The 27,187-nt window shown below is 42.5% G+C and overlaps 1 protein-coding gene across 1 annotated transcript in view; it reads left to right on the top strand.

Annotated features, from left to right (window-relative positions):
- LOC148533788 (adhesion G protein-coupled receptor F5-like) overlaps window positions 1-27,187 on the top strand; it is a 481,437-nt gene that overhangs the window by 47,126 nt on the left and 407,124 nt on the right. Inside the window, exon 6 of the mRNA XM_088467202.1 lies at window positions 14,962-15,171. Within this exon, the coding sequence (XP_088323328.1) occupies window positions 14,962-15,171 (210 nt within the window). The remainder of the gene's footprint in view (window positions 1-14,961; window positions 15,172-27,187) is intronic.

Here is a 27,187-nt window from a genome sequence, read left to right as displayed (position 1 = left end):
TGTAACAGTGTCCCCATATGATGCCCCTGTAGCAGTACCCCCATATAATGCCCCTTTAGTAGTGCCCCCATAGTTATGCCCCAGTAGCAGTGCCCCCATAGTTATGCCCCTGTAGCAGTGCTCTCATAGTTATGCCCCTGTAGCAGTTCCCCCATAGTTATGCCCCTGTAGCAGTGCCCTCATAGTTATGCCCCTGTAGCAGTGCCCCCATAGTTATGCCCCTGTAGCAGTGCCCCCATAGTTATGCCACTGTAACAGTGCCCTCATAGTTTTTCCCCTGTAGCAGTGCCCCCATAGTTATGCCCCTGTAGAAGTGCCCCCATAGTTATGCCCCTTTAGCAGTGCCCCCATATTTATGCCCCTGTAACAGTGCCCCCATATAATGCCCCTGTAATAGTGCCCCCATAGTTTTGCCCCTGTAGCATTGCCCCCATAGTTATGCCCCTGTAGCAGTGCCCCCCATAGTTATGCCCCTGTAACAGTGTCCCCATAGTGATGCCCCTGTAGTAGTGCCCCCATATAATGCCCCTTTTGTAGTGCCCCCATAGTTATGCCCCTGTAGCAGTGCCCCCATAGTTATGCCCCTGTAACAGTGCCCTCATAGTTATGCCCCTGTAACAGTGCCCCGATAGTTATGCCCCTGTAGTAGTGCCCCCATAGTTATGCTCCTGTAACAGTGCCCCCATAGTTATGCCCCTGTAGCAGTGCCCCCATCTAATGCCCCTGTAGTTGTGCCCCGATAGTTATGCCCCTGTAGCAATGCCCCCATAGTTATGCCCCTGTAGCAGTGTCCCCATAGTTATGCCCCTGTTGCAGTGCCCCCATAGTTATGCCCCAGTAGCAGTGCCCCCATAGTTATGCCACTGTATCAGTGCCCCCATAGTTATGTCCCTGTAGCAGTGCCCCCATAGTTATGTCCCTGTAGCAGTGCACTCAGTTATGCTACTGTAGTAGTGCCCTCATAGTTATGCCCCTGTAGCAGTGCCCCCATAGTTATGCCCCTGTAGCAGTGCCATCAGTTATGCCCCTGTAGCAGTGCCCTCATAGTTATGCCCCTGTAGCAGTGCCCCTATAGTTATGCCCCTGTAGCAGTGCCCCCATAGTTATACCTCTATGGGGCGCATCGAAAGGGCCGGAAGCTAGAGTTCAGAAGAGAACTCCAGCCTCCAGCTAGCGCGTCACTGCAGGGAAGGAGCCGGGCGCCCACTGGTAATTACATCTCAGCGGGCGTCCGACTTAGAGCCACCCTGCAGTGCCGGGCTGCAGGTCACTGATGCTGGGTGCAGCGGGTGCGCCTCTGCACCAGGTGCCAGTGACCTCCATTCCTGGGAGTAAAGGACGGACAGCCGGGCATGCAATGATTCATACTGGTCTAGATAGTCGTTACTTGCCTACTCCCCAGAAAGTTTTGGGAGATTCACAAATTTTGTGGAAATCCCCCGGACCTGGGACAGCAGCCCACCTTCCTAGATCTCACCTACTTCCCCAGTGAAGTTGACTGGATGGGGGTGTTTTGACGGAAGTTGCAGCAAATTGCGCCAATATAGCCCCACCTCTGCTGCATGATGCCACGAATCTCAGCATTTTGCAGCAGTAGTGGGAGGGCCACAATGACTCAAAGCATGTGACCAGGCCCCCCCATACCTGCCCCCTGGACCTCCCCTTCAGTATCTCTCGGAACCAAAAATAGGTACTGTAAGCATGCTAGCTACACATAGGGCCTGATACAGAGATGCACGTTCATCAATGATGAACGTACATCTTCGATGGTTAGGGGTCTGTGCCTGCGCAGGACCCATTCTGTGCATGTGCATTTGGGGGGCGGAGTTTGGGCAGGTCACCCTGTTTTCCGGGAAGGATGAGGCCAGGGTCTGTGTTGACAGACGCAGATTCCTGGCCTCTGAAGTGACCAGCATCCAGTGGTCGCGATGGTGCTTCTAAATGCAGCAATGAGGTGTCTAGCATAGATTGTTAAACCTCCATAGATCTACAGAATACTGTTAGGGGTAAATTGACTAAGAATCGAGTTTGGTCGAGATGACATTCTCTGGTGTTTTTAGACATGTTTTTCATCTCGCAAATTTACAAATTGCAAACTCGTGTGGGTTTTTTAGTGTGTTTTTATTCACTCACTTTTTTTCTCGCACGAGATGTAAATCTCGCCTTAACTCGCCATCATCAAAAATTGGTTAGTTTTAACATGTAAGAAATACATCTCGCAAATTTACAATCGTAAACTCGCCCGTGAAATTCATGATCTCGGGCGAGATTTCCCGATTCAAACAGATGTGCCTGTCAGCAGCGGGTTCTTGTGAAGCCATGCAAAATACCTTTAAAATGCAAACTCGCCTTGAAACTCACACCTGTTTTACAAAAGTTAACGTGTTTTCACTTGCATTAATGAGGACACTCACAGGGAGACTATAAAAGGAGGCAGGTTTTTGTATTGGGTTGTACTGAGGGAAGATGGCTTTTTTTTGTGAATGCTGTTGTGTTTGGTTTGTGGCTGGGATACCAGCTGGAAGTGAACTTGAGGAAGAAACTGAGCAGGCTGAAGAGGTTATGCAGGTACCGTGGAGGCTGCGCAGGCAGCATTTTTTTATGGGGCATTTGAATCTGAACGTATTGGTTGATGGCGAGGTCATACAGATGTTCAGGCTAAATCGATCAAACATATTCCATCTGTATGACCTTGTCAAACTTGACATAGACCCTGAGACAGGTCGCTCACGTGCTGTCTCAGGAATGCATAAGCTTTTGAGTGTGTTGCACTTTTTTGCTACGGGAAACTTCTTCCCTAACCAAGAGTCACACTGGTATGCAGTCAAGGTAGCTTTTTATGGCATTGCAGGCATGCCAAATCTCCTGGGCGCAATAGACTGCACACACATTGAGCTGAGACCACCTCGAGCTAGGGCGCATGTTTATTTGAATAGACACCATGCCCATTCTACCAACGTCCAGGTGGTTTGTGATGCCAAACTCAAAATCATGAGTGTTGTAGTCGGCTACCATGGCTCATGTCACGATGCCTTTATCCTCAGTCAGTCATCCCTCCATGATAAATTCGAGGCTGGTCAAATGCCGGAAGGATGGCTGTTGGGTAAGTATTTGTTACAACCTTTTTCAGTAAGTACAATCCAAAAACACACATTTGTCTAATTTTGGAAACTCTATTCTGCCCAATAGGTGACTCTGGCTATGGGTGTTGCTCTTGGTTACTGACTCCACTATCGCTTCCAAATTCTCCAGCTGAGCACAAATATAATGATGCACATAAGTCAACCAGATGTGTGATTGAACCTACTTTTGGCCTGTTAAAGTCTAGATTATGTTGTCTCGATAAATCTGGTGGAATTTTATTGTGTGCGCCCAATAAAGTGTCAGATATTGTGCTCTGCTGCTGTCTTTTGCATAATATGTGTTTGCAGCAGCCTTTATCCGCTGACTATGTGGAGGACAGCCAGCAGGCTGGTTTTTTGGATACATCAGGCGACAGCGTGAGCACAGAAACTGGAAGACAGGTGAGGCAGAATCTGATTGTGGAGCACTTTACTGGTAAGTGTCATTCATCACATGTTTGCTGAAATGTGTCTTCTCTACATGTAAAAATAGATTTGATTCCTAAGTGTATTGTTGTTCTTAATTTTCAGACGACTTTGTTGTTGTGACATTGTGTTGTCCCTTTCAAATGCCCGCATGTTGCATTCAGAAGCATAAAGTGTACACCAAATAATTTGCCCTTACAATATTAAGTTACTGTAAAATGTATTTGGACTTGTAATTTCCACCCTATCATTTGTGCTGTATGTTTTTATTACCATATGTTTTTTGAACCATAATGTGTGTTGTCTATGTGTTACTTTCACACACGTGTGGCAACATTGAGTGTTGTAGTGTCCTTTTTGGACAATGTATTTTTTGGGCACCTTGTCAAGAATTTTACACTTTAACATCCCAAACCAAACTTTAGACTTACCTATAATGTAAGAACATACAATATGGGGTGTAAGCAGAAAAATGAGACATGTTTTTGCTTTTCATCAAGTTTATTTTTGATGTTTGGTCAGCAATCTTTTTTTTGTTTTTTTGTTTAGCCAAAATATCAATGATAAAGGTTAGTGCACATAATAAAATAACATATTTTGTCTCTTTTTTTTTTCGTAGAAAGATATTTTTACACATCATTGTGCATACAAACCAAAACAAATGCCCATAATGTTTTGCAAACTGACAAAATGAGCAAACACATCAGAAACATCTTCATTTTTTTTAAACCACAAAATGGTTAGGAGTGATTTTTGCACAAAAAAAATCAATTAGGTACAATGCTTGAGGTAGATTACAATGGTTCAGCAATGTTTTAAAAGGCAATCTATGTGTTTTGTACCATGCATATTTGAACACAGATTTTTATTTTCCAATCTTCCAGAACTCGCTTGGAGTGACCCCTGCCACACCGAGTTTGTTGGCTGCCACCTCTAGTTCGAGTTGTGCGTCGAGGGTGGTGTGGCAATTGGGGTTGGTGCCTGGGAAGTGCTGCTTGAGGTGGTGCTTGCAGTATTTTCAGGTAAGCACCCTAAAATTTGTGTGCCTAAGTTTTCTAAACTGCCAGAAAAATCCCTGAATGCTGCGTTTTGTTTTTCTATTAGGCGCAGAAAGTTATCATTGAACCTATTAGAAAGATCAGTTTGCCGTAAGTCTGAGCCCTCCAAACGAACAATGCTCTGTCTCATTTGCTCCATAGAGTTTGCCAAATGTGTTTGCTCCACCCTCTGAGCCATCTGGTTCTTGTTGTGTCGGTGGTCTATTTTATTGATGGTTTGATTTTGAGTGATGTGTGTACGTAGTAAATCACTTTGTTGCTGTGGGCAAGCAAACATATCTTGCCAGTATGTTGATTTTGGCTGTGGAGGGGGAGGGGGAGGTGGAGGTGGTGGTTGTGGTGTACGGAGTAAAATGGGTGGAGTGGATGGCACAGTATTTTGTGTTGGCATAGTTGGAGGAATTACTGTTAATGTTTCGTTATCTTCATTTTCATAGAGCCCTTCTACATCCGAAAAGGTGTCTTGTGGAAGGCCAGGTTGTTCTGGAGAATCTATAAGAGACACTTGGGTAATTAATGTGGTTTTTACATTAGAATCAATGTTGCAATTTGGACAAACAAGGAAATGAGTCAATAATTTCAACATATAAATTTAAGAAGTGACAGAATTACTGTGTTTAATATCATTTCATGGAGTAATTGTACTATCGCCAACTGTTGGCCTGTGTTACTTGATTAGGGCAGTTTGCCAATGTATGGAATGTTGTGAATAAAACAAGTGCAAGGTTTATTTTGGTGTAACCACAAAATATTGTTAATGTCAAGTTGTGTATACTCTGTTTTTTTAAATTGTAAAGTTAACCAAAAAAATATATACAGTATATATTTATTGACTGCTCAAACAACATTATGTACACTTTCACACATAACATTTTGTAGGCCACTGTTGGAGATTATTTCTGACCATAAATTTCTTTAAAGAAAACCCTCTACAGGTGCAACAGGACATCCACTACTACCAAAAATAGCAAACAACGCGTGATGTAGTGTACAGGTGATCCAACTCTATTGGAGGCCAACTACAACTCCCAAAGGTAACACTGCCCCACCTACCATTTTTTTGAAAGGATTGTAGATGATATTTGGCCCAAATATTGGAATTTGCAAAATAGTAAATGGGTATACATTAAGATGCATTCATTTGCAAGTTAGATTTCAAATACAAAACCAGAGTAGATGGTTTGGCCAATTGTAAAGTCTACATTTTTATGCTATTCCCAATTATCCCTTTAGTTTAAAATAAATGTTTAATAATTCAATTTAGGAACAGATCTATGTTCAAAATCGCCCACAATGATGAAAGTTGAACTTACAGCATAAGAAAGCATTGTGTCCAAAATAATAAATACATGCCAGTTATAAGTAGACCATTAAAACGATTTAAAATATTAAAATAGGCCAAGCCTTTACAAGGTAATCCAACATACCTTACTTTGTGCCCTAAAACATACCATGTTCCTTGAGGCGAATGTAAAAAATGTCTGCTTATACATTAAAAACATTAAATACAATACTTTTTTCATTTTCAGATCCACACAAACTCACAATTAAGAAGAGGTGAAGAGGGTCACCCAGAAAACAAAACCACATCCTGACATCTTGGTGGGGTTATTGTCTGATCAAAAGACTGTGGTGTCAGACGCCTCTTTTTAGGTGGAAGATTGGAGGGACCTACAGAGCAACATTCACAGTGTCATTGTGACATTTATATTACTGTGTGTCTACAAACAACTAGTGGCCCTTAACTTACCAGCCTCCTCGGACTCCTGCTGCTGGTGCTGCTGTTGTTGTTGGTGTTGTTGCTGCTGCTGTTGTTGTTGGTGTTGTTGCTGCTGCTGTTGTTGATGGCGCTGCTGCTCCCTTTTTGGCTCTGGATATATTCTCCTTTTCTTTGCTAGCATTTGAAAGGACACAAATTTTGTATTGAAACTTGCCAAAATGCCTGCCATTTCTTTGTGCTAACAATGAACCATTACAAATACTGTTGGGATGCCTAATTGCAGACATTGACCTTTATTAAAATGAATCTGGTTTCATAATGTGTGTTGCTGAGGAATGTACATCACCTTTCCATGATTATATAAACAGTGGTTTGCCCAAATGAAATCTACACTTGTACATTTGAGTTAAACAGAATAAATGTGGCTACCATTAATTGGTTATTACAAATGTGTGGTTGTCCTGTGTATTTTTGCAATTAAAAAAAATAAAAAATAAAATAAAAACATGGTTACAAGTAAATTAACAAACTAAACAGCAAGCAGAGTGAAAACAATGAATACAATGCATGAGATAATTGGCCAAAAAAAATAATTACAAACATTGGTTGCTGTTGGTTACCACAGGCCCCCCCCAAAAAAAACAAGAACCATTACAATGGTCTCATCAAATACCCTGGAAATGTATTGATAGTAAAAAAACATATTAAAAAGAAAAAACAGACAACTTTAAAAAAAAAAGACAAAAAATACTCACAGGTCTGCATAGGAGCATCATAACTTTTGCGCACAACTTCAGGAGGGATCAGCTCTTTCAGGGGTTCCCCATAATCCAAATAAACAGATTGATATGGGGAGCCACCGCCAGTACCCCTGGCATACTTCAGCTCATCTGCCATCTTTTCCTTTACATGCCGCTTAATATCTGAAAAGTGCTTTTTACAGTGGTTGGCATCACGCTTAGTGGGCCCCACTGCATTTACTGCATTCACAACTCCGGCCCAAAACGAGCTTTTACGCCGGGCAGAGGTGCGGACAGCCTGTCTTCCAAACAGCAAGTGCTGGTGCTTCATAACCTCACCCACAAGTGCAACATTCTGGTCAAAGGAAAATTTGACATTTCTGCCTGTTTTTGTTTTAACACTATGGCGTGCCTCAACCTCACTCTCTTCACTGGAAGTTACATGAGGCTGGGTACCGGACAACTCCAGACCCTCAATCTCTCCCTGGCTCTCCTGCTGGGCAGACATCAGGGTCTCCACAATTACACAAATAACACTTACAAAGAAAAAACAAACGAACACTAAACAAACCCACCACCACTATCAATGTACCACACACACACACACACACAGAGATGAACACTGACAGGATGAAATGAAAATGACTACAGACCAAAATATAGACAAATACACACAAAAAAACAAGACTACAAATAGGCACAAGACAAAATTCACTCAACAATCGCTTTTCCAGACTCCGCAAACTAGATACCACAAACTCCTCACTGTCCCTCTCTTCACTAACTCCTGCCACAAACCCACGAGGTACGGACATCACAGGGCGTATTTATATTCTGTCTGAACATTCCAAAACATGTGATCACTTCCACCAATCAAAATCAATCTGAAAGGTGTGTTTAAAAGCTAACCGGTGTTCACGGGCGAGTAAACAAAAAAAACAAACCTCCGTTCCCGCCAAAAAACAAACTTTCAACAGAAGTGAGATATTTCCTCTGAGTTTAATAAAAAAACTCACCTGAGAAATCTCGAATGGCTTCACCATCGAAAATCTCGCTTTCAGCTAAACTCGCTTCTTAGTAAATTTACAAACCAAAAAAAAATTTCAGTTTTGCAAAAACAATCAAAAACAGTATAAGTTATATAATACACAACATATACTGTACTAACAGTCAAGAGGAGCCAGTATTTTTAGGTATAATAACAAGAAACATATAGGTAGGATGTTATATACTGTAGACAGTAAAATAATGGCTACAATGTATAAATAATATATTTGCTTTCCCTTTGTCTTCCCTACAGCAAAGTTAACCATTGCAAAGTCCCCGGAGACACTTTTTTATGGAGACACATTAACAATTGTTTGTAACTACACTAAACTAACGGACATTTCCTGGTACCTCAATTCCATTGATATTACAAATAATTCCAGCTACACCACTTCTTCTACTCAGTACGGTGCCGTGGTTAGCTATATGCTGAATAAAACGGATATCAGTGACTCTGATGCAGGTGGGTACAAGAGACTCTTACTCCTAATACAACGCATTATTATAGAGTCTTGTTATTCGGACAGTGTAGAAAATACTATCATTATAACTAGAAGTAGCAGTAAGTATCACTATCAGCTAAGAAGCAGTAATACAGCCCTATAAAGTATTCTAATAAATAACCACAAATCTATTCTATAAGGGGGAAGAAGACACCTCTAGAAAAAGCTGGATAAACTATACCTTCTACACATCTATTGTGGCTTAGGGGGCACTGTGACCGTCGTTGCAGATCCTGCGCATGCGGCGAACGGCAACCATCGGAGTTGTACGTTAACTACCGGGTTTGCATACAATATGGGTCGCTTAAAGGTATATAAGTTTTCTGCCCCAATCAAGTGCTGCCCTTGCATGTCTATTGGGCCTATTCATTAACTGCCATAAGCTCTTTGCTCATGTGGAAACGCTAGTTTCTGCATGTTTTTAGTAACGGGCCCATTCACTATTTGGGGTCTGATGGGGCCGCTTGGTATTTTGCAAACTCCAAAAACTGCTTTTGGAGCATCGGTGCAATACTGAATTGCTCCGGTAGTTAATTGTCCACTGCCGAAACTTGCGGAGAGTTAGATAATTAACGGAGGCCAGGTGGATGAATAGGCCCCTATATGAGACACATAGCAGCCAGATAAACTAAATATTGGAAGCAGCTGATATGAATGCTTTGTCTCTCTGTAATGTCATTGGTTGCTAGGCAATGAATTGACTACATCTTCAAATACTGGATCAGTTACTGAGTTCCTCATAGGGGAAGATAGAAAGGAAACCCTAAAACAGCAACAAAAATATTGTTACAATGTTATATCTATATGATAATAGAAAATGCCACGTCCAGTGTCATATGTACACATTTTTAAGATGAATATAAAAGTATTGAAATGTATCTTATGATCTCAAACCACATAATCCTATAGGGTCAGGGGAAAATTGTGAATATAAAGTGGCCCAAGAAATGATCTGAAAGATACTTCATGTATGTGAGACATAGCTAGTCACATCAGTTGTATGCAAGCCGATGCATCATGCAATGGTAGGCGAGTCACATCAAAGGCAGGTGTAGTGTGCTGTACCAGATGGAGGTAACACACATGTTGGCACCGCACTGCACCTGTAGGTGGTGTAAGTATAAATTGGCAACGCCAGCACACCAGTGGGTGGCATAAGCACATCAGTGCAGCACAATTCCTTACACAAATGTTTAGTATGGTCGTGGGTATAACTGTTGGAGGATTCACCTTCTCATTGCTCTCTGTACAGTTTCTTGGGGAAGGGATGGCTTTCACATAGAAAAAGGACACATTATTAAATGTAACTGTGATTACATGTAGACACTAGCATCAATAATTCAACATTATTAATTTATTGTTTCGAACTGAATGAAAAGTAACAGTGCTTCCATGAATGTGCCATGTATTGCAAGTATGACAAAGCAGGTATTATATTACTTTGCATGATAATTTAGCCAGTATTAATGATATGTATTGTACAATACAGAGACAATGCATCCTTGTGGCCACCATAAAAAATAGAGAGCATTGTAATGACAGTCATAGAATACAGAGAACATCTTAGTGACCATCATGCCATACAGAGAGCATCACAGGGACTGCCATACTATATAGAGAGTATCCTAGTGACTGCTATACAAAACAAAGAGCATCCTAACAATTGCCATACAATACATGGGACATTATATGGACCTATGGTATGTACAATACAGAGAGCATCTTAGTAACCTACTGTACATGCAATACAGAGTGTATCCTAGGGAATGCCCTACAATAAATAGAGTATTCTAGGTACCAATATACAATACAGGAAGCATTTTATTGAGCAACATACAATACAGAGAACATTCTTGTAAACTCTATGTATGCCAGAGTACAATCTACTGATAGACATGCAAAACAGAGAGCATCTCCTGAAAAATAACCAATGATCATATTTGTTATTAAGTAACACAAGAGGCCACCACAGAAAAAAAAAACTAATTAAGAAAATGGTAATTCTCGTAACATTGAAATCTATTTTTTACCCACATTCGAAAATGCCATAATTGCCTTTACAATTGTCTTCTTTAGCGAATGGGCCATTATCTCATCCATATTTTCATTGTTTCCTAACAGAGTTTACCCCACTCTACCTTTTATTTTCTATAGGTACTTACACCTGCGCTATAAGTGAAACAAATCAAGAACAAAACACAACCATTGATAGTATTAATGAGCTACCGATAGATCTGTCGGGTAATAACGAAACTTCCTGCGATGGGGCTACATTTAATTTGACTTGCTGTGCCAAAGGCTTTTCAGTTTCAGTTGGGACATGGACTGTAAATGGGAAATCCGGTAAGTCAGATATATTTTGTTTCTTCCCATCTGGCCTCATAGCTGAAATGACTCGTTCTGATCGTTGCACTATGGAAGAACTTAAAATGTAATCACTACGATCACCAGATTTTAGGATTGTCGAGTACATTTGCGGTGTATAAAAGTGCAGCTATATCATTCACAAATAATAGCATCTGTTTGGCTATGTCTCTGGATAGTATCAGGATACAAAAAATATAACTCACTGGGACAATGGCGGCGGCACAGAAAAACACATGTGCCGCTGGGGCACTGGGAGGGATTAGATTAGATCACTCCCAGGGGAAGCAGCAAATTGAAGCTCACAGGCTTCTATTGGACAATGCCATCTAAAGGCGGAGTTGTCAACCGCATCAAAGCCCCAGAATGTTTCCTGCAGATACCTCCTGCTGCATTAGCATTTTAGATGGACGGAATTGCTCTGCAATTCTGTCAATCTCTGAATCTACAGGAGTCCCTGGGCTATTCTCCTCAGATACTGTCTCTCAGATAATGACTGACTGTGGTTTATTTTATCCTTAGGTTATGGTGTCTCTCCTCCTTAGATACTATTCCAGGATCCTATGCTTCCTTTCCCCACCTCCTCCTTATATACAGTCACCAGTGCCTGTCCTCCCTCAGATAATCACTACCCAGAGCAAGTCTCTGGTCCTTGTTCGCCCTGTGTCTATGTCTGGGGCTAAATGGGAGACCCCGGGCTGGGTTGGGGTACAGCCTAGGGGTAGGATACCTGGGCAGGCTGCTTCTTCCACTCAGGGGGTGTTGGCTCAGCTCTGCCTGTCTCTCGAGTAGGGCCTACGTAGCTCTCCACCCTCGCCATTGTGGGGGATGCAGGAGTGTAGCAAACTGTGGTCCGGTCAAAGGGCCACATTGGAGCAGGTGGAAGGTCACATTGGTCTCGTGGGTCTTAGTTTGAATTACCCTACCAAAGAGTACAGCTGGGTACACATTAGATGAGTTCTCTGACATTATTGTGAATTGGACCAGCGTATTGGCCTGATTATCTAGTGTGTATACACTATGTGTGCTTCCGTGCTGGTCATTGGGGTCATTCCATTGGCCCTGCATGCACAGCAGATGGAGAGACCCAGCTGCCAATCCCAGCGATGTGATTGGTGCAGGTGTACAATGTATCGCCCGGTCAGACACTGGATCATGCAGTGTGTACTGCCCACCGATATACCGTTCCATCGGGCAACAGATTGGCGGGTTGAGTAATGCTTAAGAGAAGATTTAATTCCACAATTATATCAGAATTCGAAGAATCATACTGGACAGTTGATCAAAATATTAAATCCAGCTATTTTGAGGTATAAATCTTCCAAATAAAACACTAATTCCAAAAACTTGGGCAGGTGGCATCATGATCTCTCAAATACTTGGCTACAGACTCTTTTTCAGTTTATCTCAGTTTGAGTTTTTTCAGAAAAATAAAACTTGGTCCATGAAATCAGAGCCAACTGTTCCATGACACCTAGCTAAGACTGAAGGTGGTCGTGGATCATTATATTGTACCACAACGGTAACACCCAGGTGATTAGCTGGACCACCCAACTTTTGTAAATCCAAAAATCATGATACTTACAGTAGGTCACAACATCCAGGAGTTGCCCTCTGTCTAACAACACTCCCTCCCCCCCAATATGGCATTGAGCTCTGTTCACGAATACATAAAAACATAGGCCCCCCTCCTCTATTATATTAAAGTGTAACTGGAATGTTTGTAAAATAAATTGCATCATAACTCAATTACAGGAGAATCAATTAGCAACGCAACCTGCACAACGTACATTGTAACCCCCGACGCGACAGAGTGCGCGCTAAATGAGTCCATCTCCTCGTACACTTGCAAATTACAGAGATTGGAAGGTGCAACAGCTTCAAAGACAATAAATGTGACATATTTGCCAAAAGGTAAGCCTTGTTACTGAGTGATATAACATTTAATGTTCAGTTGTGTTTCTATTTTATTTCAGTTGTGTCCTCTTAGAGTGCAAAAAACTACTGTACATGAAAATGTACAACTGGACATTTGCCTAATAAACCATCCTTTGCGGCCAGGTAACCATTAGAGCAGCACAGGGATGAACCACAGTTCTCAGAGTAACAGACTCAATTCACTGGCAAAAGGTAACGGGTAGAAAGAAATGGAGGCACCAGTGACTTTTAGATAGCTTTAGATACAGTAGGTCCCAGTCTTGCTGGGTGGCAGCTTGAGATACGAGGAAGTAGGATAGTCAGTCTCTCATTGAGGACGGTATCTGGATGAAAAATCGACAGTCAATAGGTAGACATCAGATGGTCGACATGTAATTGGTTGACATAGTCAAAAGAACGTCGACTGACAAATGGTCGACAGTGCAGATGGTCGATAGAGTTAAAAGTTGACAAGGTTAAAAGGTCAACAAGTTAAAATGGTTTACACAAAATTTGTCGACACCTTTTTTGATGGTTATTCTCAAATTTTAAGGTTATGGATGGGTTAGGGTTGAACACTTCGGGGAGGGTCACTGTTAGGCTGCTGGAGGGGACCAATATCGTTAGGCGCTAGGGGGAGGGGTTAGGGTTAGTCTAGAGTTAGGTTTAATAAACCATTTTTGTGTTGACCGTTTGTGCATTAATTTCCAGGTCTACGACCCTGCAATAAAACAGAATCGGAGACCCGGGAATTTAGTCCCGGGATGACCCCTTTACACAGGGAAAAATCCCGGGTTGTTTAGCAAATTACTGGGTAAAAGTGAATTACACAGTATTTTCATTTTCAGTGTGAAAGGGGGATTAGGAGCTGATTGGCTGTTAGTTTATCACTTTCCAATTTATCACTTTCCAGAGCTTAGTAAATCTGCCCCGAATTATGCAGTATTGGTTGCAGCAGCTGTCACTCACCAAGAAGTTGGTATAGCACATTGGTCCACATGAGTCCCCCGCTGTCTACGGAAAGGCATCGTTAGCTTATATTACCTTACAGTGTGTCTGTACTGCTTGTTTTAAAAAAAAAACACTTTATTTTATTGCACTGAATTTAATAAACTAGAAGAGAGACGGAATGCATTGCATATGAATGGCGGTAATTAAACACCCGAATCTGTGGGGTTTGCCTCCGGACAGTTAGGTGTTACTAGTTGTGTGAGGTAGAAAGGTGGGTGGCGTTAGGAAGGTTGTAGCCTATGGGGTTAATATATGGTGGGTGTTTCTTGGTCATGTTAGGCATTTGGTATAGCATTTTAAGGAGATTTGGTTTGGTGCAGGGATGGACATCGGTAGCCCGTCACACTCCGGGATGCTGGGCCGTTTGGGGCACTGAGGACCGAGTTTGAGAACCTGTTGTCTAGATAATCGATACTTGCCTACCTACCTACAGCAGCCCACCTTCCTAGATCTCACCTACTTACCCAGTGAAGTTGACTGGATGGGGGTGTTTTGACGGGAGTTGCAGCAAATTGCGCCAATATAGCCCCACATCTGCTGCATGATGCCACGAATCTCAGCATTTTGCAGCAGTAGTGGGAGGGCCACAATGACACAAAGCATGTGACCAGGCCCCCCCATACCTGCCCCCTGGACCTCCCCTACAACATCTCTCGGAAGCTACACATAGATTGTTAAAACTCCATAGATCAAAAGAATACAGACTGTTAAATCTCTTACGTTGGAAGGAACTGGTGTCTGCATATTGTTACACCAGATGACTCGTTATTCCTTTTGTTTTCAGTTTTGCAAAAACAAAAACAAGTGTAAGTTATATATAATACACAACATATACTGTGCTAACAGGAGGAGCCAGGATGTTAGATATAATAACAAGAAACGTGTAGGTATGACCTTTATTTTTTCTAAGTTCTGTCTGCACAGGTTTTGGAAGGCACTGGCCTATATATCATTTGTGCAGAACAAACCAATAAATGTTATATACTGTAGACAGTAAAATAATGGCTACAATGTATAAATAATATATTTGCTTTCCTTTTGTCTTCCCTACAGCAAAGTTAACCATTGCAAAGACCCCGGAGACACTTTTTTATGGAGACACATTAACAATTGTTTGTAACTTCACTAAACTAACGGACATTTCCTGGTACCTCAATTCCAATGATATATCAAATAATTCCAGCTACACCACTTCTTATACTCAGTACAGTACCGTGGTTAGCTATATGCTGAATAAAACGGATGTCAGTGTCTCTGACATAGGTGGGTACAACAGACTCTTACTCCTAATACAACGCATTCTTTTTTTTTTATTGAGAAGTTTTTATTAGTTTTCAGAAACAAACATAACAAAATACACTTAATATAAGAAAAAAATAAATAAAAATCAAACAAAACAAAATGTAAAACATCATGGTAATACAATTGAGCAGGAAAGACAGCACATAATAGAAAGATGTGGTAACATCAAATAACATCACTGGGACAATGACATAACGTTGCATTATAAACATGTATAATACAACGCATTATTATAGAGTCTTGTTATTCGGACAGTGTAGAAAATACTGTAATTATTACTGGAAGTAGCAGTAAGTATCACTATCAGCTAAGAAGCAGTAATACAGCCCTATAAAGTATTCTAATAAATAACCACAAATCTATTCTATAAGGGGGAAGAAGACACCTCTAGAAAATGCAGGATACACTAACCTTCTACACATCTGTTGTGGCCAGGACTGCCATCAGAGATTGTGGGGCCCGGGACTGTCAAAATAGGCAGGGCCCCACCCCCTCTTGGGATGGGGGGGCAGTTTGTCAGAGAAAAGGGGCATTGCTGTGGATGTGGGTGGAGCTATAGCAGAGGTGTGGCATTGGTGCGTAAACCAGTTTAAAAAAATTATCAAAGTTTGGGCTGTGGGGGTGGGTGTTATAACATATTAATCTATAATATAGAGGTGAAAGCACGGGGTGAGGGTGTGAAAGCAAGGTGAGGGTGGGAGAGGAAGGTGAGGGTGGGAGAGCTGGGTAAAAGTGGGAGTGCAGGATAAAAGTGGGAGAGCAGAAGGAGGGTGTGAGAGAGAGTAAATGTGGGAGAGCATAAGGAGGGTGAGAGAGAGGGTAAAAGTGGGAGAGCAGGGTGAGGGTGGAAGCGCAGGGTAAAAGTGGGAGAGCAGGGTGAGGGTGGGAGAGAGGGTAAAAGTGGAAGAGCAGGGTGAGGGTGGAAGAGCAGGGTAAAAGTGGGAGAGAGGGTAAAAATGGGAGAGTAGGGTGAGGGTGGTAGAGCAGGGAAAAAATGGGAATGTGTGAAGGTGGTAGAGCAGGGTGAGGGTAAAAGTGTGAGAGTAAGGTGAGGGTGGGAGAGAGGGTAAAAATGGGAGAGCAGGGTGAGGGTGGGACAGCAGGGCGAGGGTGGGAGAGCAGGGTGAGGGTGGGAGAGCAAGGTAAAAGTAGGAGAGGAGGGTGAGGGTGGGAGAGCAGGGCTAGGGTGGGAGAGCAGGGTGAGGGTGGAAGAGCAGGGCAAGTGTGGGAAAGCAAGGTAAAAGTGGGAGAGCAGGGTGAGGTGGGAGAGGGTAAAAGTAGGAGAGCAGGGTGAGGGTGGGATAGAGGGTAAAAGTGGGAGAGCAGGGTGAGGGTGGGAGAGAGGATAAAAGTGGGAGAGCAGGGGGAGGGTGGGAGAGACTGTAAAAGTGGGAGAGCAGGGGGAGGGTGGGAGAGAGGTTAAAAGTGGGAAAGCAGGGGGAGGGTGGGAAAGCAGGAGTCTCTGTACCTGGGTAAAAAGTGTGGCTAAGGAGGCACTGTGACCATCATCGCAGACACCGATCAGCACATGCGCAGAACAGCTCCTGCACAAGCGCTGATCGGCAACCATCGGAATTGTATGTACTGTAAACCATCGGAGTTGTATGTACTGCAAACCATCGGAATTGTATGTACTGTAAACCATCGGAGTTGTATGTACTGTAAACCATCAGAGTTGTACATAACTCTGAATCAGTCCTTTTGTTGACAATATGGGACTTTTATAGGTATATAAGTTTTCTGCCGCAATCGAGTGCTGAAGAGAAAAAAAGGTGGAAAAGTGCTGCAGGCACAATGGGACACACACAATCTACATAATAACATTTCATTCATAAGCTAAAATGCACATCAATATAACCATAACACAGGGAATACACAATATCATATGTAATATATTCCTATAGGACATACCACTCTAATAATAGTATGTACTCGTATCTGAGAACCCACATACCTATCTGCAATAATGCAAAAAATGACAGGGAACAATATACAACCATGTGTTATTCTAAAGTACAACAGTGATCTCCTAATTGCTATAATAATGATACAAAGTATATAAAATATCAGAGTCATATCAGGTAAGCCAATGCTTATAAGAATGAAGGGCGTAGGTGGGATATAGTGGTAACTGCACTTTTAAAACCTGGATATGTAACAATTACCAAACAAATGGGTTGAAGTGAATCCAAACTGTATGGATAGTATACACTGTACAATTAAGGGACATGGGCCAAATCACCAACCGTAAATAGACAGATCAGTAGCTGCAGTGGGTACGTCTCTGGCAGCGCAGTGGGAGCGCTGCTCCTGCCGGCCATGAAGTTGCTGTATCTGCCGCTTCCCGGCCTGTCTCTCCGCCAGCTCTGCTGCAGGTCGCTGGGTTAATAGATCATAAATAGCTGCGGCTCAACAGCATGTTGTGTGCAATGCCGGTAATTAGGTGCTGAGGCCTCAGCCCCATAGCGTAATACGCCTTTAGTTGGAGGCCTCCAGTCTAAAAATAATATGGTAATCCAGATATGCAGTCCTGCTCTGTATTGGTTTTAGGAGCAATATCCAATAATATCAGCTTATCTTTAATGCGTTTCACCGTGAACAGCGACTTTCTGAAAAGGCAGAATAATCTAACAATCAAGTGCTGCCATACATGTCTATGGGGCCTATTCAATAACCATTATGGGCCCATTGCTCACGTAGAAACACTAGTTTTTGCATGTTTTTAGTAAAAGGCCCATTCACTATTTGGGGCCTGACTGGGACGCCTAGTAATTTGAAAACTCCAAAAACTGAAAGTTTTCAGAGTTCGCTTGCAGGAAACAACGCCATCTTCAGATGGCATTAATTCCCGGAGCCCCACTCCTTCCTATGCAGGGCCGGTGTTAGGATTCTTGGCACCTTGCGCCCATTTTCTCCCCCTCTGCTCCTTCCCTCTTCCACTCCCTCTGACAGGTATTATAATATTTAGCATGATAATTTAGCCAGTATTAATGATAGATGTACTGTACAATACACAGACCATGCATCCTTGTGGCCACCATAAAAAATAGAGAGCATTGTAATGGCAGTCATAGAATACGGAGAACATCTTAGTGACCGTCATGCCATACAGAGAGCATCACAGTGACCGCCAAACTATATAGAGAGTATCCTAGTGACTGCTATATAAAACATAAAGCATCCTAATAATTGCCATACAATACACGGAGCATTCTATGGATCTACTGTATGTACAATACAGAGAGCATCTTTGTAACCTACTGTACATGCAATTCAGAGCGTATGCCCTATGCATTTTAGGGACCAATATACAGAGCATTTTATTGAGGAACATACAATACAGAGAATATCTTTGCAAACTCTATGCATGCCAGAGCACATTCTACTGATAGACATGCAAAACAGAGAGCATCTCCTGAAAAATAACCAATGATCATATTTGTTATTAAGTAACACGAGAGGCCACCACAGAAAGAAAAAAAACTAATTAAGAAAATGGTCATTCTCGTTACATTGAAATCTATTTTTATCCACATTCCAAAATGCCACAATTGCCTTTACAATTGTCTTCTTTAGCGAATGGGCCATTATCTCATCCATATTTTCCTTGTTTCCTAACAGAGCTTACTCCTCTCTACCTTTTATTTTCTATAGGTACTTATACCTGCGCTATCAGTGAAACAAATCAAGAACAAAACACAACCATTGATAGTATTAATGAGCTACCGATAGATCTGTCGGGTAATAACGAAACTTCCTGCGATGGGGCTACATTTAATTTGACTTGCTGTGCCAAAGGCTTTTCAGTTTCAGTCGGGACATGGGCTGTAAATGGGAAATCCGGTAAGTCAGATATATTTTGTTTCTTCCCATCTGGCCTTATAGCTGAAATGACTCGTTCTGATTGGTGCACTATGGAAGGACTTAAAATGTAATCACTACATTCACAACATTTTAGGATTGTCGAGTAAATTAGCTGTATATAAAAGTGCAGCTATTTCATTCACAAATAATAGTATCTGTACGGCTATGTCTCTGTATAGTATCAGGATACACAAAATATAGCTATGAGATGCTGCTGGATTAGATTTAGATTGGATATGTACTAATACAGGCGATTTATGTAATGTCTCTTATGTAATAAAATGTAAATAATATGTAATGTCTGTAATGTTCATAACACCAGCATGCAGGAAGAGAAATGCAAAGGCCAGCTCTCTCGGTAAGGGGCTATTCTCCTCAGATACTGTCTCTCAAATGACTGTGGTCTGTATTATCCTCAGGTTATGGTATCTCTCCCCCTAAGATACTGTATTTGGATCCTATGCTCCCTTCCCCCATCATACAGGATTCCTCCTTATATACAGTCACCTGTGCCTGTCCTACCTCAGATAAAAGCCCCAATCACTACCCAGAAGATATCTCTGGTCCTTGTTCGCCCTGTGTCTGACACTACTGCTAAATTGGAAACTCCTGGCTGAGGACACCCTATGGGCAGGATAACTGGGCTGGCAGCTGCTTCCACTCAGGGGGTGTAGGCTCAGCTCTGTCTCTCAAGTATGGCCTACACAGCACTTCTTGCTTGCATTTGTGGATGTGAAGGAGTCTAGCGGTGTATCGAAGACTCCAAACTGTGGTCTAATCAGAGGGCCACATTGGAGCAGGTGGAAGGCCACATTTGGCCCGTGGGCTTTAGTTTGGACTCCTCTACCAAAGAGTAAAGCTGGGTACACACTGGAGGATTTCTCGGACGATATGGTGAATTGGACAGATATATCAACCCAATCATCTATTGTGAAGGTAATATGCGCACTTCCACGCGGTGACATCAGGGTTGTTCGATCAGCCAGGCATGCACAGCTGTTATGAATCCCTGGGAAGATTCACAAAGAATAGGTTGTAGAACCCCAGAACACTGGAGAACTGGCCAATTGTGTGACTTTGATTGCATTGCAACCTTAAGGGCTGATGTGTACTGGACTAGTTGCAGCTTTAAGGGCTGATGTATACATGGATAGTTGCAGCCTTGAGGGGTGATGTGTACTTGGTTGGTTGCAGCCTTGAGGGCTGATGTGTACTTGGCTGGTTGCAGCCTTGAGGGTTGATGTGTACTTGGCTGGTTGCAAGCTTGAGGGCTGATGTGTACTTGGCTGGTTGCAGCCTTGAGGGCTGATGTATACTTGGCTGGTTGCAGCCTTGAGGGCTGATGTGTACTTGGCTGGTTGCAGCCTTGAGGGCTGATATGTACTTGGCTGGTTGCAGCCTTGATGGCTGATGTGTACTTGACTAGATTGCAGCAAAAGTCTTAATAACAAGAGTCTTTCTAGTTGCTGGTGGATGACAGCAACTGCCGTGAAGTTGGTAACAGTTAGATGCAGTGTGGCTAGGCTGTCACTATTGCTGGTAACAGATGATACACTCTGACACTGAAGTGCAACTGAAACTGTAGAAATTTGGAAACTACTGTACACTCTGACACTGTAATGCAGCTGAGACTGCCGTGATGCTGGTGACAGCTACCGCTTAGATGCTGTAGTGTGGCTGAGCTGCCACTAGTGCTGGCAACAGATTATACTGAAGTGCGACTAAGACTGTAGAAGCTTTGAAGCAACCGTCTACTCTGACACTCCTAGCAACAAGCGCACAAGAGCTGCCTTGTGCACTGAAGTCCAACAGGACACTACGATGGCTTGTTACAACAGCAGATGGAGTGACCTAGCTACCGACCCCAGCAAGGTGATTGGTGCAGGCAAACGATGTATTGGCCAATCAGACACCAGATTGTGCAGAATGTACTGACTGCCCGATATATTGTTTCCTCGAACCATTGGGCGTCAGATTGGCGGGTCGGGTAATGTGTACCCAGCTTAAAAGAAGATTTAATTCCACAATTATATAATAATTAATGGAGTTGTTGTAGACCAGTGGTGTCAAACTCGGGCCCTCCAGCTGCCATTGGACTACATATCCCAGCATGCCCTGCCAAAGTTTTAGCATTCACTTGTAGTAGAATTGTGGCAGTGCATGCTGGGATGTGTAGTTCCACTGAAGCTGAAGGGAACGAGTTTGACAGCACTGTCCTAAACAGTTGATCAAAATATTAAATCCAGCTATTTTGAGGTATAAATCTTCCAAATAAAACACTAATTCCAAAAACTTGGGCAGGTGGCATCATCATCTCTCAGATACTTGGTTACAGACACTTTTTCAGTTTATCTCAGTATGAGTTTTTTCAGAAAAATAAAACTTGGTCCATGAAATCAGAGCCAACTGTTCCATGACACCTAGCTAAGACTGAAGGCGGTTGTGGATCATTATATTGAACCACAACGGTAACACCCAGGTGATTAGCTGGACCACCCAACGTCTGTAAATACAAAAATCATGATACTTACAGTAGGTCACAACATCCAGGAGTTGCCCTATGTCTAACAACACTCCCCCCCCCATTAATGCATTGAGCTCTACTAATGAATACATAAAATAATAGCTTACCCCCCCCTCTATTTTATTAAAGTGTAACTGGAATGTTTGTAAAATAAATTGCATTACAACTCAATTACAGGAGAATCAATTAACAACGCAACCTGCACAACGTACATTGTAACCCCCGATGCGACAGAGTGCACACTAAATGAGTCAATCTCCTTGTACACTTGCAAAGTGCAGAGATTGGAAGGTGCAACAGCTTCAAAGACAATAAATGTGACATATTTGCCAAAAGGTAAGCCTTGTTACTGATTGATACAACATTTAATGTTCAGTTGTGCTTCTATTTTATTTCAGTTGTCTCTTCTTAAAGTGCAGAAAACTACTGTACATGAAAATATAACTGGTCAGTTGCCTAATAAACCATCCTTTGCGGCCAGGTAACCATTAGAGCAGCAAAGGGATGAACCACAGTTTTCAGAGTAACAGACTCAATTTACTGGCAAAAAGTAACAGGTAGAAAGAAATGATGGCACCAGTGACTTTGAGATAGCTTTAGATACAGGGGAAGCAGTCGGGAAGCCGACGGATGGAATATCAACCGCTGGCTTCCCGACTGTCTAATCCCGGCAAGGGGTTAAATGACAGATGTCGAAATCCCGACGCCTGTCATTTTACCTACACCGGGAGCCCGACACCTGGCTTACCGATCGAAGGCGGACAGCCATGAGGGGAAGGGGGAGGGTTAAGTCTTGGGTTCCCGGGGGGACTTAGGGTTAGGCACCCCCCCCGGGAGTTTAGGGTTAGTCTAGGGGAAGGGAGGGATAGGCACCCCCTGGGGGAGGTTAGGGTTAGGCTCCCCCCTAGGGACTTAGGTTTAGGTGGCGGGAAAAAGGGGTTTAGGTTTAGGCGCTTAGAGGGGGGATTAGGGTTAGGCACTTGGGGGGAGGTTAGGGTTAGGCACCCCTGAGGGAGGGTTAGGGTTAGGAGGTAGAATAGGTTAGTGAATACTTTTTTTTGATGCCGAGATGCCACTGTCGGGATTTGAAGTACCGGCCCTGCGGCCGGGGGTCAATTATACTGAATCCAGATACAGTAGGTCCCAGTCTTGCGTGGTAGCAGCTTTGAGATACGAGGAAGTAGGATCATCAGTCTCTCATTGAGGACGGTATCTGGATGGAATATCGACAGTCAATAGGTAGAAACCAGATGGACGATATGCAATTGGTTGACAGTCAAAAGAACAACGTCGACTGAAAAATGGTCGACAGTGCAGAAGGTTAAAAAGTTGACAAGGTTAAAAGGCCAACAGGTTAAAATGGATGACACAAAACTTGTCGACACGTTTTTTTTCATGGTTTTTAAAAAATTTTAAGGTTATGAATGGGTTAGGGTTGAGCACTTCGGGGAGGGTCACTGTTAGGCTACGGGCACCAATAGGGTTAGACACTAGGAGGGAGGGTTAGGGTTAGTCTAGAGTTAGGTTTAACAAACCATTTTTGCGTTGACCGTTTCTGCGTTAATTTCCGGGTCTACGACCCTGCTATAAAACAGAATCGGAGACCCGGGAATTTAGTCCCGGGATGACCCCTTCATACAGGGAAAAATCCCGGATTGTTTAGCAAATTACTGGGTAAAAGTGAATTACACAGGATTTTCATTTTCAGTGTGAAAGGGGGATTAGGAGCTGATTGGCTGTTAGTTTATCACTTTCCAATTTATCACTTTCCAGAGCTTAGTAAATCTGCCCCGAATTATGCAGTATTGGTTGCAGCAGCTATCACTCACCAAGAAGTTGGTGTAGCACATTGGTCCACATGAGTCCCCCAATGTCTACGGAAAGGCATCGTTAACTTATATTACCTTACAGTGTGTCTGTACTGCTTGCATAAAATAAAAATAATCATTTCATTTTATTGCATTTCAATTTAATAAATTAAGTATAAAAAGCAGCTGATACAGTATATCAGGGAGTATATACAATAACAAGGTTCGTCTTAGTAAAAGTATTTTTTTTTTAATTCGGTATTGTTAAAATATTAAAAGGTATAGACACACATTATCTCATGTAACATTGTAACATTATAGCATTGTTTTAAAGAGATCCCACATTTATTCGTATACTTCTTACATACTAAATAAAATATATAAGGATGGTGCCTTACTTACTGGAGTGCTCACCCAGCCCAGCCGCACAGGCTCACATTCGGCTCCCTTTCTCAGGTTCAGCTGACAGATCAGCCGCTTAATGGTGGTTTAAACCTTTACGGTGGAACGTTGCCTTATACCACAGACATCACACGGAGGTCCAGGCTCCATACAAACAGGTAGAGCCTCTTATAGATACACCGTGATTCAAACTGCTCTACCCCACCACAGACAGACAATTGGCTGTCAGCGTTTAATATCAGGAAACTTGTTCCTCTATTTTTTCTTACAAGACTGGCAAGTATAGCAACTTATTGTATATCCTAACCAATTTGGTTATTATTCAAGAGACATTGTTTATGTGGGTTCCAGGAATATATGCTAAATGTTAATTTCATTCAATTGACTATGTTTATTGTATACATTATTTCTTTATTGCAATCAGGGGTTAATGTATTTGACTACCTTTTAAGATTTTAACTATACCTAATTAAAAATAAAAAAACTTTTACCAAGACAAACCTTGTTATTGTATATACTCCCTGATATACTGTATCAGCTTCTTTTTATTCTAGATGTTTTTGCACTTTGGGATTGACTACCCCAATCAGCTGAAGCATATCAGGGGGCTTTAGTTCACTCATCAAGTGCCTAAGTATTCTTTTCAATCAATTTAATAAATTAGAAGAGAGACGGAATTCATTGCATATGCATGGCGGTAAATAAACATCCGAGTCTGTGGTGTCTGCCTCCAGACACTTAGGCGTTACTAGCTGTGTGAGGTAGAAAGGTGGGTGGTGTTAGGAAGGTTGTAGCCTATGGGGTAGATATATGTTGGGTGTTTCTTGGTCATGTTAGGCATGTGGTATAGCATTTTAAGGAAATTTGGTTTGGTGCAGGGATGGACATCAGTAGCCCGTCACACTCCGGGATGCTGGGCTGCAGCGTTTGGGGCACTGAGGACCGAGTTTGAGAACCTGTTGTCTAGATAATCGATACTTGCCTACCTACCTACAGCAGCCCACCTTCCTAGATCTCACCTACTTACCCAGTGAAGTTGACTGGATGGGGGTGTTTTGACGGGAGTTGCAGCAAATTGCGCCAATATAGCCCCACCTCTGCTGCATGATGCCACTAATCTCAGCATTTTGCAGCAGTAGTGGGAGGGCCACAATGACACAAAGCATGTGACCAGGCCCCCCCATACCTGCCCCATGGACCTCCCCTACAGCATCTCTCGGAAGCTACACATAGATTGTTAAACCTCCATAGATCTACAGAATACAGACTGTTAAAGCTCTCACTTTGGAAGGAACTGGTGTCTGCATATTGTTACACCAGATGACTCGTTATTCTTTTTGTTTTCAGTTTTGCAAAAACTAAATAAAAAAAACAGTATAAGTTATATATAATACACAATATATACTGTGCTAACAGGAGGAGCCAGGATGTTAGATATAATAACAAGAAACGTATAGTATAGGTATGACCTTTATTTTTGCAAAATTCAGTCTGCACAGGTTTTGGAAGGCACTGGCCTATATATCATTTGTGCAGAATAAACCAATAAACGTTATATACTATAGATAGTAAAATAATGGCTACAATGTATAAATAAAATGTTTGATTTCCCTTTGTCTTCCCTACAGCAAAGTTAACCATTGCAAAGTCCCCGGAGACACTTTTTTATGGAGACACATTAACAATCATTTGTTACTTCACTAAACTAATGGACATTTCCTGGTACCTCAATTCCAATGATATAACAAATAATTCCAGCTACACCACTTCTTATACTCAGTACAGTACCGTGGTTAGCTATATGCTGAATAAAACGGATGTCAGTGTCTCTGACATAGGTGGGTACAACAGACTCTTACTCCTAATACAACGCATTCTTTTTTTTCATTGAGTAATTTTTATTTTATAGTTTTCAGAAACAATCATAACAAAATACACTTAATATATGAAAAAGAAAAATCTAACAAAACAAAATGTAAAACATCAGGGTAATACAATTGAGCAGTAAAGACAGCACATAATAGAAAGATGTGGTAATATCAAATAACATCACTGGGACAATGACATAACATTGCATTATAAACATGTATAATACAACGCATTATTATAGTATTGTCATTCGGACAGTGTAGAAAATACTGTCATTTAGAAGTAGCAGTAAGTATCACTATCAGCTAAGAAGCAGTAATACAGGACTATAAAGTATTCTAATAAATAACCACAATACTATTCTATAAGGGGGAGGAGAAAAAAAGGTGGAAAAGTGCTGCAGGCACAATGGGACACACACAATCTAACTAATAATATATCATTCATAAGCTAAAATGCACATCAATTAGGGGTGAGCGGGTTCGGATTTCTGAAATCCGAACCCCCCGAGCCCCCCTGATCCGAGTCCGATCCGAATCAGGCTCGACTTTTCCCGCCTGACTCGGATCTGAAATCGAGGCAAAACGTCATCATCCCGCCTTCCGAGTCTCGCGGGTTTTGGATCCTATATAAGGTACCCACGTCGGCGCCATTTTCTCACTCGGCTGTGGACAGTGAAGAGGGAGGGTGGGAGTTAGGGCTGTGTAGTGTAGTGCTGCTGTTGTCCACTACTTCAAAGTCCATAGGGGCTGGCTGTGTTGTGCTGTGCTGCTGTTGTTAATAGGGGCTGTGTCCACTACTTCAAAGTCCATAGGGGCTGGCTGGACTGTGTTGTGCAGTCAGTTCTCCATAGGGGCTGTGTCCACTCCAAAGTCCTGTGCAGTGTCCCAGTCCTAAAGAGGTGCTGTAGTGTTGTCCAGGGGGTGCTCTGTCCATCAGGGGTGCTCCCCCCAAGTGCTAAAAAAATAATATATTTTCTGTGTTTGTGAATTGTGTGCGCAGTAGCCACACGTGCATCAACAAAGTAGTGCCAAGCGTGCGCCTGTGTCATAAGTAAAGGGCCGGCTGGCTTGACCGTTAAAGGGTGCTGTAACCCCCGAAAGTACACTCCAGTCCAAACCAAAAAAAAATTATTTTCTGTGTTTGTGAATTGTGTGCGCAGTAGCCGCACGTGCATCAACAAAGTAGTGCCAAGCGTGTGCCTGTGTCATAAGTAAAGGGCCGGCTGGCTTGACCGTTAAGGGTGCTGTAACCCCCGAAAGTACACTCCAGTCCAAACCAAAAAAAAAATTATTTTCTGTGTTTGTGAATTGTGTGCGCAGTAGCCGCACGTGCATCAACAAAGTAGTGCCAAGCGTGCGCCTGTGTCATAAGTAAAGGGCTGGCTGGCTTGACCGTTAAGGGTGCTGTAACCCCCGAAAGTACACTCCAGTCCAAACCAAAAAAAAAATTATTTTCTGTGTTTGTGAATTGTGTGCGCAGTAGCCGCACGTGCATCAACAAAGTAGTG

The sequence above is a fragment of the Taudactylus pleione genome, unplaced genomic scaffold, assembly GCF_031769625.1.
Source record: "Taudactylus pleione unplaced genomic scaffold, aTauple2 ptg000070l, whole genome shotgun sequence".
In the NCBI taxonomy this organism is placed as follows: domain Eukaryota; kingdom Metazoa; phylum Chordata; class Amphibia; order Anura; family Myobatrachidae; genus Taudactylus; species Taudactylus pleione.
This window is presented reverse-complemented; position numbering and strand designations above follow the sequence as displayed.